Below are 17,912 nucleotides of genomic sequence, written 5' to 3'. Positions count from 1 at the left end.
GGACGCAAGGTGGAAGTTTCGCCTAGGGCGCGAAACTTCCTTGCACCGGCCCTGCCTGCAGGGATGGAGCGGCAGCACCCTGACCCCAAGGCGAGTCAGAGTATAAAAGCCATAATGGACCCCTACTGCAAACATGACCATTTCAGAAGGTGCAGCTCCAGTTTGCCAGTGCAGTAAGCAGGTGTGATCACCCATCTCTCAGACATGATATAAAACAGAGACCTTATTAAAAAGCATGAACTGAATCTGCCAAGATCCAATTATAGGCTCTCGGGCCTCTGTTTCTCCTGCAATGACTGAGGCTGTCAGAGGAGAAACAGTGAAAGCAGAGCAGCGAGATCTCTGTGCAGCTCCATCCCTGGGGCTGCAAGTCAAATGTAGGCATGTTGGATTCCTTGACGATTAGGGCCTTCTATGGCCAGCTAGCAATCAGACTTCTAGCCAGTACCCTGGTGAGCTCCCCGGATGTCTGCATCTATGCTGTAGCTTTACGAGCTGGAAGATCTGTAATGCTCCCAGATGGGGCTAAGAGAAGATCCTCTCAGTCTTTTATGTGAAGGCTTGCTAAGCCTTTTTTTCCCAATTTTAATACGATACTTATTGTTATACCTTGAAACTGCACCCCTCTGAATTAACCAGACTCCAAAGGCCGGCTCAGAGGAGTTAAACACCAGAGGTTATTTTGGTCCTATTGAGATCATGCTGCTAATGAATGCAAATCGTTACCTGTGTATGTCCTGCTGGGCTTTCTGTAGGGATAAGACAGTCATGTGGATTTCCTTCAGGTGATTCATTTCTTTTCCGCACCGTGTACATGGACTTTCAAAACCTTTGGCAAAACATTGAAGGGACAACCAGATTTACCACACATCTCTGGTGACAGGGAGACCTCTGACACATGCCACAAAATCCCCCAGCAAGTGAGCAGCTGTATGCAGTGAAGTACTTCAAATAAAGGGCACTGCTAACATGGAACTTAATGCTGAGTGGAATTTTCATCATGAAAACCAAGCCCCGGAGGGAAGCTGATATGAAGTCAGACTGGTATCCTCTCAGCACACAGAACCCCTCCCCCACAAATATCCCCAGCTTCCTCCTTTGTAGGGTGAGTGCAACTATATAGTGGTTTGCAACCCCTCCCTCCCCGCTCTCATCTTCAAGGGCGCCTTGCTAGCCCCTTCAACAAACGTAACAGGGGGTGGAGAGAGAAAAGAATAGTGGAAAAATAGGCCTGCTCTCTTCCTAAAGTGGTATTGAGTGGTCACAGTGCACATTTTTCAACGTTTCATGCCACAGAAATGATTGATATTGCTAAGTCAGCCCTTGGGAAGCCCTCAGAAGCACTACAGCCTGTCACTGACATGTGTGTTACTACTAGTAAGGAAGGACAGGACAGAAGACAGAAAAGGTGAGTGAGAGGTATTTCTAAAACACTATCAGTAAAACAATGTCAAAGGAAGTCAATGGGCCAGATTCTGACACCTGTAATCAGACTGGGAAGTACCTTAGCTCCTCAGAGCAGTAAGGTGCTAAATTTGAGCAAAGGTATTAAAATCTGGCACAGCGTTTGCCAAATACTTGCCATCATCATCCGACAGCTCCTGCACAGACTCTGGTGTTGAACAGCTGCTCTCAGTGTTTTGGCTGTGGTTGGATGGTTGGTCACTGGTTTTACGACGCCTGCAGTCTTTCGCAGATCTCTAAATCAATGGGAGTTATTAAAAGGAACACTGTCAACAATTTGACTAAGTGTTATCCAGTCTGGTAGGGAAAATTCTCTGGAATCTAAGGGTTTGATCATGAGGGAGACTGAACACCTGCTCAGAACCTCTCAGGATCAGTTCCTAAATATCTGATTTTGAGAGAGAGACACACGCACCTCCCCCCCCCCCCCCCCCCCCCCCCCCCAAAAAAAAAAAGAAGATTCCCAAAAGCTAAGATTTTTCAGTAACTACAAAATCCAGCAGGCCGAATTCATCCCCTGGTGTAACTTCAACAGGCTTTTACCAGGGATGAATTTGGCCTGCTGGATTTTGTGGTTCTCTTGCTGGCTCTGAATTATGCTACTAGTGCATAACAGGGATGGGCCCACACCAATAGCCTAGATCTGGATCCAAATCTCATGAGGGAGATTTTCAAAGGCACCAAAGAGATTTTAGGAGCACAAGTCCATTAGGAGTCACAGGTACTTGTGTTCTCATTTCCCACGCGCTTTTGAAAATTCTACCCCATCTCTCTAGAATGGGAGAACCAAAGCTATATAGCCAGACACCAGTGAACACAGAGTTTGAAATCCCGATCCAAATCTAAACTTCCCCAAATTTCAGAGGTGTTCAGGTTCAGGCCATTATAAAAAGGCGTGAGCTATGTATCCAGATACAGGTTCAGGATTTTGGTATAGGCTATATCTAACTAGTATTTAGCACTTCTATATAGCTCTTCACATTTCAGAAGCCACTTTGTAAAAGGGAACAATATCTACCTCCCTGCTTTATTCTCGTTAGTTATTTATGGTTTATAAATGGGGAAAGTGGATAGACAGAGATTGCCAGGCTTGTCCAGAAGGAAGGAAGTGATAGAGTCAGGATTAGAATTTGAGTTCCGGGGCCTCAGTCCTCTGCTCAGACCCCTAGATCACATCCAGCCTAAAGAAGTGCTTTGTAAACAGTAAAGTTCAGTTCAACCCCATTCACCACCCAACATAAGAAAAGAATCAAAGGTTTTTAAATTGGTAGCGGGGAAGATATTATCTAATACAAATCACACAGTGTCAATTAATCAAGGATTCTGATTTTATTTTAGATTTAAATAAGAAGTGTTGCCTATACCAGGCTCTAGGCAGGGCTGGTTTTATGACCCGTGGCGCCCGATTGGAATACTCGGCGGCGGTCCGGGGCTTCGGCAGCACTTCGGCGGCAGGGGGTCCGCTCTGGGTTTTCCGCGGCACCGAAGGACCCCCCACTGCCGAAATGCTGCCGAAGACCCTTAGGCGCAGGTGCGGGCCCCTCTTCGGTGCAGGGCCCAATTCCGGGGAATCGGGTGAATCGGCTTAAAGCCGGCCCTGGCTCTAGGTGTCCTAGCATGTAATTAGTATTACAACAAATCCCAGCACAATTACAATGATCCTTCAAACAGGAACTCACCCAGTCAGCCTCTTACCAAAAAATATTAGCAGATTAGCACCTGGAGTAGGCACCAGGGAAATATCAGAGGCAAAGTACAGCTAGAGAAACAAGCCTCTAATGTCAGATGCAGCCCTTGGATTTTGTGGTGTCTAAAAACATGGCAAATCAGAGCTGAGCACTCGATCAAAGAAATACAAGTATATGAAGAAAGATGCAAAGAAAAACACTTCCCAGAGAGAGGCTTTCTGGCTGAGTGCTGGTTACCTTGTGTCGTATAACTTGGTTGTTTATACACATGGTTTTGTGGGACGACATCCTTGTGGATAGGTACCTCTCCATGGTTTGAAGTATCCCATCTTTCTCAAACTGGGCAATGTCATTTAAAGGGTCCCAGGGCCTTAAACTTTGGAAGCAAAAAGAAAGTATTAAAAAACAGAACTGCAGCAGGTTTGTTAAAAAAGCAATGCATGAATTCCAAACACACAGGAGCAAATATTTAGCCCTGGGCTTAACTGGTGTGCCTCACAGAACCAGGGTGGGGGCAATTAGGCATTTATGAACATAAGTTGCTTCCATCCTGGCCCATCTGTGTGCCTCAACCCTGAGCCAGACAGAGAGGTAACAAACCTACAGCAGGAAGGCAGGGAAGTCTTCCGGTTCTCTGAGTCCTTGGTTTCTTTTCTTTGCCAAGGCTGCTAACAAGGGTGCTCATGAGAACCAGCTGCGGTGGAGGTTTTGCAATATGGATGTGTCTTCAGGAAATTGAGCTGAGACTGACAACTCAGATCACACAGGCTGCTGAACCTCCTGCAGCGGGTAACACACCTTCTCGACACTACAGATCTGGCCTCGATTTGTACCAATACACAGGAGATATTCCACTGATCTGTCTACTTTCATTTTAAAGGACTGCACATTCAAGTACTCACTGGGGAGAATTCAGGAGGAAGGTTGCCTGGTCAAGATGCAATCTGGTCAAGAGCAGGACCAGTGTTCCCAAGCATCAGATGGAAGTGCAGCAGGCCAGTGTATGCTGTATGCGTGTAGCACCTTGTATTTCTGACTGGACCCCAAGAACCAATGTCTGCACTTAACCCATTATAGCCACACTTATTATACATGCTTCGAGTCACTCACTCTTCGTATTTGTAGTGCCATTCATTGGTAGCAGCATCATGTCGGAAGAGCAGCGGCTTCCACTCCGTGCCATTCTCCTTCCGCTCCCGTGAAGCGTTCCTCTGCTCTTCTTCCAATACAAATTTCTCCTGAGTTGCCTTGTGTTGATCTCCTTTGTTTATTGCACTTGTTACATGCTGCCAAAGTCTAGAAACAAACAGGGAATCAAATACAACTGCCTCAAAACCAGCACCACGCTCAGATAGCTGGAGCCTTAAAAAATGTTTGTCTAGTCCACTGAGAGGCACTAGGAGAATTATAATAGGTTTAGTCAGCCTGAGCTTTGGCTTAAAATGGACTTTTAGCAGGAGGATGAAAATGAATACAGCGTATACAACCGCCTTAAGAACTGGCCATCTTCTCCTCAGATAAGATCATCTGAACACTAAAGATAGTAAGGCGGTAATGCGTCGTTGTCTGGGACCAGTGGTAAGTTTAAAAGGTGACCATAGTAAAAAGGAAAACCTTTTGTTGAACTGGCCCTTTTAACTATTTAAGTCTAGGAGACGGAGATTTGAGTCAGAGTAGCCTTGCAACCAGGGCTAAATTCTAAATGTGGGGAAAAATGCACATGAAAAGGACTGCAGCTGTATATGCAAATTGGATATTCACACATGAAAATGTCTATTTAGATGGTCTAAATAACCAATTAAATATGTAATTCGCTGATTTGCACTTGCAAACACCATAAACTGAAGGCACAAATGTAGGTGTCCAATTGCATGCATATATTTTCCTGTGCAGAGAGCTTCTAACTTATAAGATTTGGCCCTTGATGTTTTATTGACATCTCTCCCCCCACCATTATTCCCTTCACCTTGGAAACACAAGTCAAATTGTGCCTCCCTTTCCACTGGAATCTAATAAATGCACCTCTACCCCGATATAACGCAACCTGATATAACACAAATTCGGATATAACCCGGTAAAGCAGTGCTCTGGGGGGGCGGGGCTGCGCACTCCGGCAGATCAAAGCAAGTTCGATATAACGCGGTAAGATTTTTTGGCTCCAGAGGACAGCGTTATATCGGGGTAGAGGTGTAATTCTGTTGCACTCTAAGCTTGAAACAAACGTTAGTAAAGGGCTGAAGACGACTGGAAACACTCTGGTCAGACAGATTATAGCTTAGCCATTTTAGCCATCCAAAAACGGCAGAGAATAATCTAGTGATTAGACTTTTACTGTTTCCTCTCTATGTGGGTCTTTCACATAGCAACAGGGGAGGGAAAGTTTTTTTTGTTTGTTTTAAAACTACACACACATGCAGGAAAGTGATTCTACAAGCACAATAATTGGCCTAGAGGCTTCCAGGGCAGGTGCAATATGTGAAGCTACCCATTGTTCTGTGTGGTTTTTGTCAACACAGGCTCTTGCCACGAGGACATGCAACACCAGCAAAAGCAGCCAACCGTGCAGGCGCTCCACCATTTTAGCAACGGTGGCAGCTGTAAGCTAGCAAAAAGTTCTGTCACCCAACTTTCATCTCAGAAAATGAGGCCATGTCTATACTAGAGTCTATTTTAAACTGAGGGTGTTCTTTAATTTATGTTTGTAAAGCTCCCCAAGATCCTCAAATGACACAGCATCTGTGTTCTGGAACTGCCCTCAGGTACACAGGTGATGGCACATTGCAAACACCTAGACTAGACAGATGTGCAGAGTGTTAGGTTTTCTATTTGCTGCTTGATGTGCAGTTCATATGCTGTACTGAGATCAAGTAGGGCGTTCAGACAATCATGAGGAAGATGTAAGCATACTTAGTATTCTGTGGAGAGGAGGGGGCAGATAAGGTAGAACTCTTGCAATCTGAATCCTATGGTTAGAGCACCCAGGATTCAGCGGAGACAGAGTAGCACACAGCTGAAAACTGCCAGTTGTCTGTCTGCTAGAAGCAGCTCAATTACAAGGGTCTACCTAGGGGATTGATGGGTTTGCACCAGATTAGCTAAACTCAGAACAACAAGTATCAGGGGGTAGCCGTGTTAGTCTGTATCTACAAAAACAACAAGGAGTCTGGTGGCACCTTATACCCAAATAAATCTGTTAGTCTTTAAGGTGCCACCAGACTCCTTGTTGTTTTTGAGAACAACAAACACTCCTCAAGGTTTTGGTGGATCAGGGCCTTTGTCTGGGTCCTCAGTGAGCAAGGTGCTGTACACAACATTTAGGAAGAGACACTACCTGCCCCACAGAGCTTGTAATCTACATAGACTAGACAAAGGGCTGGAGGCACAGAGAGGGGAAGTGACCTGCCCAAAGTCACCCAGCAGGTCAGTAGCAGAGCCAGGAAATGAATCCAGGACTCCAATGTCCCAGCCTAGTGTTTCATCCATGGGACCATTCTGCCTGTCAGTGGCAACTCAGCCCTGAGTTTCACCCTCGGTATTCTAGATTTCTGTTTGACACTGGCCAAGAAGAGGTGCTGGGGTGGTCTGCTCATTTGTACAGAAGATTTGCATAGCAAGTTTTCCAATGAACATACAAGTATTCCTTAGAGTAACTAGAAGCACAAGGTGCATTGCTCTTGCTGAGTTACAGATCAAAGCCTCCCTGTATCCTAGGACTCCCAGCAGCTGAGATGGGAAGATAGCATTATTTTTAGAACAATGCCACCATTACCCTTGTTCCAATAAGTCTGTGAGAAAAGGAAACGGTCTCCGGCTTTTTAGAACCTTTTACAGGGAAAACTGCCCATTCTTCTGATCTCAGAAAGAAGAGCTTCCAGAGTTAGATTTGAACCAGACAAAGAGATAGCAATAAGAAGCGAGTTTAAAGCACAAACAGCAGGGAATCACATCAGTGGAGAGGAGCAGCTGTACCCTCTACCTTGTTTTTCTTGTTAGGGAGCCTATTGCAGACACTGCAGATAACAGTAACAGAGTGGAGTGGGTACGGTACTGACCTGGGAGCTAAAAGACTAGGGTTCTGCTCCTGGTTTGGCCACTAACTTGCTGTGCAACCTTGGGCAAATCATTTCATCTCTGTGCGCCTTTGGTGCAGAGACTCTCTCATACTCTGCATTTGTATAATGCAGTTGTACAGGACAATGGGGCCTCTAGGCACCACTATAATATGAATAGTAATAGGTGTGAGCCTGTGTCCAATAGTCTCAGCCTTTTGATGTCTTGCAAAAATTAGGTTTTGGACCATGGTCTCCACTCTGTTACACCAGCGTATTACTGGTGTAACTGCAGTACACATCAATGTAGTGAAGATTTTTAAAGCTATTTAGGCACCGGTGTGCTCAGCATTGCCTAACTTCATTTTAGGAAGAGATTTAGGCTCCTGGGAGTTGACAGTCATGGCAGCACCTAAATAGCTTTAAAAATCTGGGCCTTCCTTCCTTTATTCGCAGGCTCAGAAGCAGTAGGAAAAGTGAATTTTGTGACACGGCCAGTTTTCTCCATCCCCTCAGAGAGCTGCAGATTCTACACAATCTGAGGCTTTTCATACTCTGCTGCACAACAGCATATGCGTCACGGACTGCAAAGTTTACACATGGGCAGGTGATATCCAGGGCTGTGGGATGAATAGCTGATTCAGTATTAGACTGTAATTCATTCATGCCGCCACTACCATAACAGCCATTCCTCCTGCCCCCCCAATACAACATGTTGCACATATTAGCCTTTGGCATGCTGAAGGGAGTCAGCCAGCTAGGCAGCTTTGGTGATACCCTGGTAAATAAAAACTACAAACTATTTGCTCCAAATTCTGAGATTTTTGTTTTGTTTTGGGGTGCAGGCAAATTATCTTTCACAATGATTTTTTTAAAAAGTCTATGTTCTTTTGAAGTCAGCTTTATTTATTTAGTATTTATAGCACTAAATATAGGCTGCACATGTGGACCTTATCAGTGCAGTACTTTTATTTCATAGATATTCCATTGCAATGGAGGCCTAGATGTTCAGATGGCATTTCCTGACATGCCTGCAAAGTGTGTAGGGGCATTCATTTGCATGCTGCCCCTGCATTTATGTATGCAGAGGTACATTTGGATGTGTAATTCAGGTAGGCAGTTTCCTGATCAGCATGTTAAATGCTGGGTTTTGTATGAAAAAAAGTGGTGCCCCCATTGATGGAGGTCAATTGATGATTTTGGGGCTTACGCATCTAATGTCTCTTAGATTTTCAAAGCCAGAAGGGGCCATTGTGATCATGCAATCTGAGTGAAATTCTATGGCCTGTGTTATGCAGGAGGCCAGCGATTTCTGTCTCTAGTCTAACAATTTGTGGTTGAAGCCGAGCACTTCTTTAAAAACAAAAAAACAAACAAAAAAAAGATATCCAAACTTGATTTAAAGAACACCAGATGAAAAATCTATCATATCCCTTGGTATTCAGTTCCAGTGGTTATAACAGATTTCTTTTCATGTTCTCTGGAGTCCTGAAAAAATTATCTTATTTTACTTGACAAAAGAGTGGCCTCTACCATTTCTGAAATCTAGGACTTGGTCATGCTATCATTAATACTCCTTGGAAAGAATACACAGGGCTGGCTTCAGGCACCAGCCTGGCAAGCAGGTGCTTGGGGCGGCCACTACGGAAAGGGGCGGCAGGTCCAGCTATTCGGCAGCAATTCGGTGGACAGTCCCTCACTCCCGCTCAGAGCGAAGGATCTTTCGCCGAATTGCCGCCGCAGATCGCGATCGCAACTTTTTTTTTTTTTTTGGGCTGCTTGGGGCGGCCAAAACCCTGGAGCTGGCCCTGAGAATACATCATCGCTAATACACAAGGAACAAAAGACAACATACAGCAGGGAAACATGCACAGGTTAAGCAAGGGCATAATCCTTCCAGCATCTTGCTGGAGTCTCAGGGACCTCTTATTTAGTTCCAACTGAATGAAGACCAGCAGGAAGCTCAGCAGGTTGGTTTCCAGCCACCTACCCACCTCTCCGATTCAAAGTCCGTTTGCTCTTCAAATAGCACAATGTGGCGTTTCAGTCTCTGCCTCCGCACCTCACTGGTTGGGTTCCAGAATATTTCAGTGTTCCCATTTTTCAAGTCATTTATATACACTTCCCCATCCTGAGAGGGAAAATGAAAGGCAAGGTTTAGTGACTGCAGGAACACACAGGCAAATAATCCTGAGGAACATTGGCAGAAGATTGGTGCCAGGTTGGGGAGCGGGAGTTAGTTTGAGGTCGGTTCCCTCCCCATCTCCAGACAGGTTCACTAAATGTTTTCTGAAGACTATCCAAGCGGAGCAGGGAGTTTACTGAAAATAAGAAACACTGGCTGAGTTCATCAGAGGGCAAAAGAGAAGGAACCACATTCACCAGCTGACCACAAGTTCATCCCCACAAGACTATTTATATAGGTGCTAACATGGCCCCCCTCAGTTTAGTATCTGAACACAATTACAGGAGCCAAAGCTCAACATCAGGCAACTTCCTCTCCTTCCTTGCCAACACTTTCTCCTTACCATCACTGCTGAAACCCCAAGAAAGTTGCACAGCAGAGACTACAAAACCTCACAGTGCAATTTTAATAGAAACGGGAAATACACCATGTGAAAGGGGGACTCTGTTCTTCAAATGCCACCACCAGCCTTTCATCCACATTCCTTGTCAATTTATTTGGCAACTAACTACTAATAGAGCTCCACCGCTTAGAGACTGATTAGGTGATGTCTTCGTGTCTCTGCCTAACGAAGTGACTTTGTAGGCCTGCCTACAGACAAAGCAACACCCCAAACAAAATGAATATGAGTGGTAATTTACACAGCATATAGTGAACAGCCTGACATCACTAGGCTGGAATGAATTATATATTACCACATTTGCTGAACTGCATGAAGGTTGATGCCATTCAGCCATCTGAACATGGTGTGAATATTGTCCAGGCCATGTTTAGATCATGGATAGTTATTTCACCCATCACTGTCTATCCACCTGCCTCCCAGCTGCTTTCCTTCCCACGCAATGGACCTTGGTACACCTATAACCTGCCTCCTAGGCTCAGCTTCATTCCCACCTTATGCAAAGCTTCCAGCCACTTTCTCTCACTTACAGTTCCTCTTTCACCCCACGCTAAGTCCCCCAGTCTCCTCCTCACCTTCAGATTCCTTCCAGAACCCTAACCCCTTCCATAGCCCTTCTCAGGTGAGACAAGATCTCAGTCTGAGAACCAATCCCCGGTTGGGGAAGACCAGAGGAGTTGGTCCCAAGTCAGGATAATAGATCCCCAAGATACTCTCCAGCTGTGGAGCTTGGAGGAGGCAGGCACTAACAGTCTGAATGGCAGGTTTATAAGATCTGTATCTACAAGTCCATTAAAAAAAACACGTGCATATCTTCTAACATGTTGCAGGTGCTGACAGCTTCCATGTGTACATCATACCCCAGAGCCTAGGGAAGCTTTGGGATTTGCTTCTTGACCCAGAACCAGCTCCTCTCCTTGTCCCCTGGGGATTGTGCTCCCAAAGCATGGAATCAGCAGTGGCTCCTTTAAATTATGAGGTGGATGGACAAGAGACAGATTTTGCATAATGCTGGAGGAAAGCAGGCAGAGCTCGGAGAATAGGCTGATATTCTTATTTCCTGAACAATAACATCCCCTCTCCCCATGCCACCCCAACACACAGCACCCAAAACCAAAGAGCATTTTGCAGATTTGCTCTTTTGAAGCCATGAAATTTACATAACACATTGTGCAAATTGTTCTTTGCAAAAGGCAAGGGAGGAACAAATTGTTTCAGGGTTGACGAAACCCAATTACAAATGCAGGAAGCCGAGTGGCATGCAATTGGATGGCATTAGACTCTAGGACAGCATGACTGTGTTATGTAATGTAATCAACAGCATTCACAGAAAACAGCATGGAGAATGTAATCTATAATCCAGCACTACTCAAAATTGCAGGAGGCGCACACAGTGGTGATTAGAGTTGGAATTGAAAACACACACACCCCGCCCCATGGTGAAGAGTGAATACATTCGGACTAAATTTCAAATACTGCTTAACGTCGCATTTGAGGGGAAGGATGGTCCAGTGGTTGGGGTGCTAGCCTAGGTCTCTGGGTTCAATTCCTCTACAGACTATGGCATGACCATTGCCAAGTCAGTCTCTCTCTCTCCCTCAGTTCCCCATCTGTGACATGGGGATAATAGCACTGCCCTACCTCAGAGCGGTGTGGTGAGGATAAATGCATTAAAGATTGTGAGGCATTCAGATACGCTGGTAATGGAGGCCAGACAAGTATCCTGATTGGTTTAGGGCTGGCAATTTGTCTGCTGCCATCAATATCTGCTCTGAGCTGATCCAAAGATCACTGAAGTAATTGGAAAGACTCCAATGGGCTCCTAGAAGTCCAGGTACTCAGACTATAGTCACCTGCACTTAAGTCTGACTAGGTTACCAGAGCTTTAAAGACCAGAGGTAGTCAGGACCTCTGTTTTATGTCCCATTGAACTCCATCCTCCGCTGTTAACTATGAATGATGTGGGGAAGGCAGAGATGTTAGTTTGGAACCAGGCTCCATTTCAAACAAAGAGAAAATAACAAAATGCTCTCAAAGTTTTCAAGCTATAATCCTCCCCCCTCCCCATGACCACACACAGTTGTGTGTGTTTTTTTTTTTTTTAAATGTTAGCAGTGCAGATTAAGATGTGTTACCCAGTGTCCATCAAGGCTTGCTAACACTTCTTCTCCTGATTTAATCTTCCCAGAGATTTGATTAATGCTTGTGCTGCCACCAAAGAAGGGCTGTTGAGGGGGAAAAAAAAATACAATCTGTCTGGATAAAACTGGAGGAGATCCAAAAAACAAACAGTATGCAAGAACAAAGCTGAAAACTTGCTAGATTTCCAGTGTCACTGGGAGGAAAGACAAGAATTCTGGCATTTATACCCTTTACCAGTGTGCCCAATCCTATCTGCCTCTGATACTGAAGGCGCTGCAGCAGACACAAGGGAAGAAGTACAGACTTTCAAGTATATTAACATCCAACAATGTCTGTGCTGGGAATTTGCCCCAATTTCGTCCATTGGTGTCTAGAGCCTGATCTAGCTTCACCCACCAGTGCAAATTCCTAGTGCAGACCAAGTAAACTCCTCCAAAATTAAGTTTGCAATAGTGCAGCTTAAGCCCCGTGTCAAGCAGGTGTAAACAGCAGCATTACAAATAGTGGTTTTCCCTGTTTATAACAGGGAAACTATACCAGTGTCTGGCCACCAATGGCTGTAATAGGTGCAAATCCTCAGTGTAGACAAGGCTTAAGTGGGTAATGCAAAAGGGTATTTCCAGAGACTCCTTAGAACAATAGAAAATTCCTTTTCACATTGCACCTGGTTAACACAGGAAATGAAGGCAACAGAGTGACCAGCTGCTCCATTTCCACCACCCAATGATATTTCTTCATCAGTTCTAACTGCTGCTTTTCAACATTGTTTGCAAGTTGGAGCTGCACAGGATTATTTTATACTGTAAAACATTCATTACTGCATCATCCATGAAAAAAGGATTCTTTGGTAATTAATATGGCAGGAACGAACATATGTGATCCACCAGAGAACAGGCAAGCACCCAAATTAACAAGGGCACGAATCACATCTTTAATTACTCATAAGTCTATTGCAAATGTGGCTACGGCTCTAAGAAATAGCCATAGTATAGTACATATAAATATCTGACAAGCAAGCTACAGTGACCTCCCCAAACCATATTTGGGCCATGGCAGACAAATTTTAAGCCAGTAAAGGCAGGGTCTACACACAGAATCATTTCAGGGTCATAAGCATTAAGTTATATCAGGTACTTGGAGTTCAGTTTTATATGTAGAGTGCATGATGCAAAGCCCACTGACGTCAATGGAAAGACTTTCCTTAACTTCAGTCTTTCCATGGGCCTGATGCAAAATCCACTGGTTTGAAACCCAATGGCACCCCACTGCTGAAAAGGTATTTGAGGAAGCTATAGTGAACTGTGTAGCTTTGCCAATACAAGTTGAAAACAGTAAAACATCATCCTTCCCTGCAGAATCCTGCAGGGAGAATTTGTAATGGATTCAGCATCTGCTGGAAATCTGTAACAATGCACCAGCTCTGCCCTAAGGGATCTGTCCCACCTTGCGAGACTTGCTGCCATCACAACTCCACTCCTTTGTATTTAGTTTGCAGCTAGGCAGAACTCCACTCCTTTGTACTTAGTTTGCAGCTAGGCAGAGATTGCTCATCAGAATAAGAAATGAACTGATGCTTTTAAAAAAAGTGATTTCAGCGTCCCTGAAAAGTGACAGGCCACTGCCCTCTCCTTTAATCCTTCCTGAATGCCCACTTCTATTAGGATGCCTACAAGAGTCCCCAGTGTTGCCTGCAAGCCACAAACTTTGACTTCACAGGTGACCTAAACTGCACGCACAAATAACTGCTCCCACAAAAATAGAATCCAGGGTCTAAAAAAATCTAGCCCTAAGGGGATGGCTACACTTCAGTGGGAGTGTGCTTCCCAGCATGGGTAGACACACATGCACTAGCTCTGCTCGAGTTCACATGCTAAAACCAGCCGCGTAGCTGTGGCAGCACAGAGCAGCAGCTCGGGCTAACTGCCTGAAGACCCGTGCTGCTGCTACTGCACTGCTATGGTTAGCAGGTTAGACGCGCTGGCTCTGCCTGAGCTGCCAGCCTGCACTGGGAAGCACAGTCCCAGCTGCAATGTAGAAGTACCCTAAGTAACTTGGCCCAGGTCACACAGCAAATCAGTGACAGAATTGGATGTAAAACCCAAGTCTCCCGACTGCTGGCCCTGTGCCTTAAATCACAAGACTATACTTCCTCCCTCACTAGGAACTTCCCATTATAAGATTCTTTGTGTGATTCCCGGATGTCTGGCATTGATAAGAAAGAACTGGAGGGCTTGAGACAGATCAAGGGCATTATGTCTATTACCTTTAGTTTGAACTCCAGCTCTGCTCTGTGGTTGCTTTTCTCACATTCAATAGTAACTTTCCCTCCAAGTTCCATTGTCATGGTACCGTATAAAATTCCTAAAACAAAACAATAGGATGTGATGTTTGAAGAGGCAATGGGCTGGTTTCTAAATTCAGACATTCTTATAAATTCATAGATTCCAAGGCCAGAAGGGATCCTTGTGCTCATCTAGTCTCACCCCTCCATAACACAGGCCACAGAACTTCTCCCGAAGAATTCCTAGAGCAGATCTTCTAGAAAAACATCCAAGCCTGACTGTAAAATTGTGACTGATAGAGAATCCCACCACAACCCTTTGGTAAATTGTTCCAATTGTTAATTACTCTCGCAGTTAAAAAATTATGCCTTTTTCCACTCTGAATTTGTCTAGCTTCACCTTCTGGACATTGGATTATGATATACCTTTCTCTGCTAGATTGAAGAGCCTATTGTTAAATATTTGTTCCTCACGTAGATGCTTACAGAAGCAATCAAGTCACCCCTTCCCCTTCTTTTTGTTAAGCTAAATAGATGGAGCTTCTTGAGTCTATCACTGTAAAGCAGGTTTTCTAATCCTTTAATCTTTCTCGTGGCTCTTCTCTGAACCCTCTCTCCAATTTACCAAGATCCTTCTTGAATTGTGGGCACCACAATGATGTTTAGTCAAAGGCATGAATTCTACAGCAAAGGCCTGGGATTTTTTAAAATTGGCCATGTAACCTAAACAAAGCATCCACTCCCCCTGTTTGGCTTCCCCACACACTCTCAAAACCCTGCAGAGGGGTTCCAAGATGTTATCTTTAGAAGGAGATCCATCACTCACAAGTGATGATACTAGCTGTAGGATCCGGAAGGCAGAGAAGGGACAGAATTTCAGAAGTGCTCAGCACCCAGCAGCTCCACTTATTTCGATGCCTAAACTGGAGCTGAGCTCTTGTGAAAATCCAGCCCCATGTGTTGCAATGGATGGGAGGGGGAGGACTTCTAACAAAAGGATTCTGGGCATTCTCTTCCGGTAGACAACACTCAAGTTAAGGTTATGTGAATTTCATGTTTTCGCATGTTCATCACTGTGTGGGTGGAAGAAAGGGGGGAATACGTACTTTTCCTGCTGGTGCTGTAAAAAGATTAAGACTGTGTGCATGCATAACTCAAAAACAGCATAATTTATAAAAGCTAAAGTTTTCCAGGTGGTTAATCCTCAATGAAGGCTAGTCTCCAGGCCAATAAAAGAAAAAGTGGTCTGAGCTTCTGAAAAATTGGCTTTACTCATGCAGGCCAACATATCAAGTTTAGAGTTATAAGGACAAATTCTGTATTTAGCTACAATGTTGAGTCAGCAGTAGTTCCACTGACTCGAATGGCGTTACTGCATATTTGAACCAGTATAAACAGAGCAGATTTTGGTCCATACTATTTACACACAATATTGAATAGTAACCTCACTGTGGGTTTGGGCCGCTATTTTACTGTGGAATTCCAATTTCACAAACATTTACCTACACAAAAATGGATTCAGGGTGAAATAAGTAGAAAAGTTAATAAATAATAATAATAAAAATCCTTAAGTCTTTCTTAAAAAGCCAGAGAAGGGCATTAACTTAAGCTTTGTATTTTAACATCAAAATTTCAATTATAAATACTCAAAAGCCAGGAAGTGTAAAAAGAAAAAATGTTCATTGTCACCTCACCCATAGTGCACATGACATATTCTGCATTACTAATTTCTGCATAGTGTTGATAGAAACATGCAACAGACTAATTCTGCCCTTAGCCATGCTTGGCAACTTCAAATTACTTTAGTGAGAGTTGCCAGACCTCTGTAACAAATGAGTGTTATGTAATCCCGTCACCAGTACAGGGCTTGATTGTTATGACTATCAATGCATTTAGTGTCCACTGACTTCATGTGAGAGAGCAGAACTACCGCAGAACTGAAACCAGAGTCATTAGGATCCATAATATTATTCTGCATGCTTTCTTCGGACGTAATATTTGAACTCAGTTCACATCCTACCTTTACAATGGGCATATGGCATCGTAATGATGTAGTCTTCATCCCTGTTTAGAAACGTAAGCTTGGCTTTCCCATCCAATAACGCAGAAAGTGAGTTACCTATAGATATAGGAGTACAGGTTAGCATAAGTGAATATTTGTAAAACAAATGTCTAAGCTAATTCACACATTTTCCAGTACTTAAAAATGAGACTTCAATTTAATGTAGGATCACATTAAATGAAATAAATAAACCCTATTGATTCAGGGCATAAACCAGCCACTAATTAATGGGAGTGGAAACCTATTTTAAAATACTCCATTACAGAGATTCTTGCACCTTCCTTTGAAGCAACAGGTACTAGCTACTGCTAGAGAGAGGCAACTGGACTTGGCAGACTGTTGGTCTGATGTGGTAAGGCAATTCCTATGTTCTTATGTCATTTAGAGTTCAGTGGATTTTTTCCAAAGTCTTTATTATGTAAGTTCTTCTAATTATGTATGATCCCGAACAAACATGCCATAAATACTGTAAGGACAGCAGTCACTGGTCACAAATTCCAGCCAATGTAACTACTTGATCGATGTTCTGTCATATGACAAACTAGTTTAAATAATTACATTATCTTTAGGCCCAAAAGTAGCAGTGTTCTTTTACATATTCATATCTGCAGATCTGTAGATTCTGTTGTGGAACTTTAGGGCCCCACTCTTAGAAAGTTGAGATCAGAGTAGGTTGTGTATTTACACATGTACACAAGTCAGGTATTTTGTGTGCACTAATGGGTATATGTAAAAAGCCCGATTTGTGAGTACAATCGCAGTAATTGCACATGTAAAGCAAGTGCACAACTGAGCACCCACAAATCCCTGAGAACCTTAAATTCTGGAGAAATCAGACCCTTACAGTCCTACACCTCTATTTGAAAAATGCAGATGTGAAAAATCTCAGTTGAGATCTCACTGCCAGTCTCATCTTGAAGAAGCATTTGAGTTGTGAAGTATTGTGTTGTGGGCTAAGTTCTGTACTCACTTACATGTACAACTTTGCTGAAGCAAATGGGCTTGTCATGTGTGTGACTGAGAGCAGAATTCGGACTTCTACCTATCGTTCCCTGTGTGGGCAACACAACTGAATGATTTGAATTTTTGCCAAGAGACACCATAGAACATCTCTGTTTTTGTAGATGACAGTTTCCCCAGAAAGTATCCCTCTTGCCCTGCTTGGAGGAGGTAACTGGAAAATCCAGTGGGAGCTCTGATGACATTTTAGGCTATGCTGCTGACATAGACTTTAATTGGGCATTTTCTCCGCTCTTAAATCTTCACTGTACACTGGCGTGAGTAAGAAGTCCATCAGAGGAAGCAAAAGACACCAGCATGTAACCTTAAGGATGTTTAAGTTTAATATCTTACCATAAAACTTGGACTTGGCTAGAATGCTGCCAGAAATGCAGAACCCATCCTTCCTATTACTGACGTGAAAGGCTGACACTGGTGGGTGATGAGATACCTACAAGGAAAAAAAAGTGAAACTCTCAGCTTCCTCCATCATTAACAGCGCTCTCTGCATTCTATTCAGAGTGAAAGGTGTGTACCAGTCTTAAATGATGTAACTGAGTGTTTGCAGACGGACATTTTAAACTGGATGTCTAGGACAGGCACATTCTTGGGACTCTCTGATCTGCCCTAGGGAAGAATTAG

The 17,912-nt window shown here is 43.9% G+C and overlaps 1 protein-coding gene across 1 annotated transcript in view; it reads right to left on the bottom strand.

Moving 5' to 3' along the window:
• OSBPL5 (oxysterol binding protein like 5) overlaps positions 1–17,912 on the bottom strand; it is a 211,593-nt gene that overhangs the window by 2,194 nt on the left and 191,487 nt on the right. The window contains exons 10-18 of the mRNA XM_029913588.1: positions 17,625–17,721; positions 16,230–16,328; positions 14,192–14,289; positions 11,922–12,011; positions 9,196–9,332; positions 4,263–4,448; positions 3,390–3,528; positions 1,583–1,700; positions 727–829 (exon numbers count right to left, since the gene is read on the bottom strand). Of these exons, the coding sequence (XP_029769448.1) occupies positions 727–829; positions 1,583–1,700; positions 3,390–3,528; positions 4,263–4,448; positions 9,196–9,332; positions 11,922–12,011; positions 14,192–14,289; positions 16,230–16,328; positions 17,625–17,721 (1,067 nt within the window). The remainder of the gene's footprint in view (positions 1–726; positions 830–1,582; positions 1,701–3,389; positions 3,529–4,262; positions 4,449–9,195; positions 9,333–11,921; positions 12,012–14,191; positions 14,290–16,229; positions 16,329–17,624; positions 17,722–17,912) is intronic.

Source organism: Terrapene carolina, unplaced genomic scaffold (assembly GCF_002925995.2).
Source record: "Terrapene carolina triunguis isolate 2854851 unplaced genomic scaffold, T_m_triunguis-2.0 Scaffold715, whole genome shotgun sequence".
In the NCBI taxonomy this organism is placed as follows: Eukaryota; Metazoa; Chordata; order Testudines; family Emydidae; genus Terrapene; species Terrapene triunguis.
This window is presented reverse-complemented; position numbering and strand designations above follow the sequence as displayed.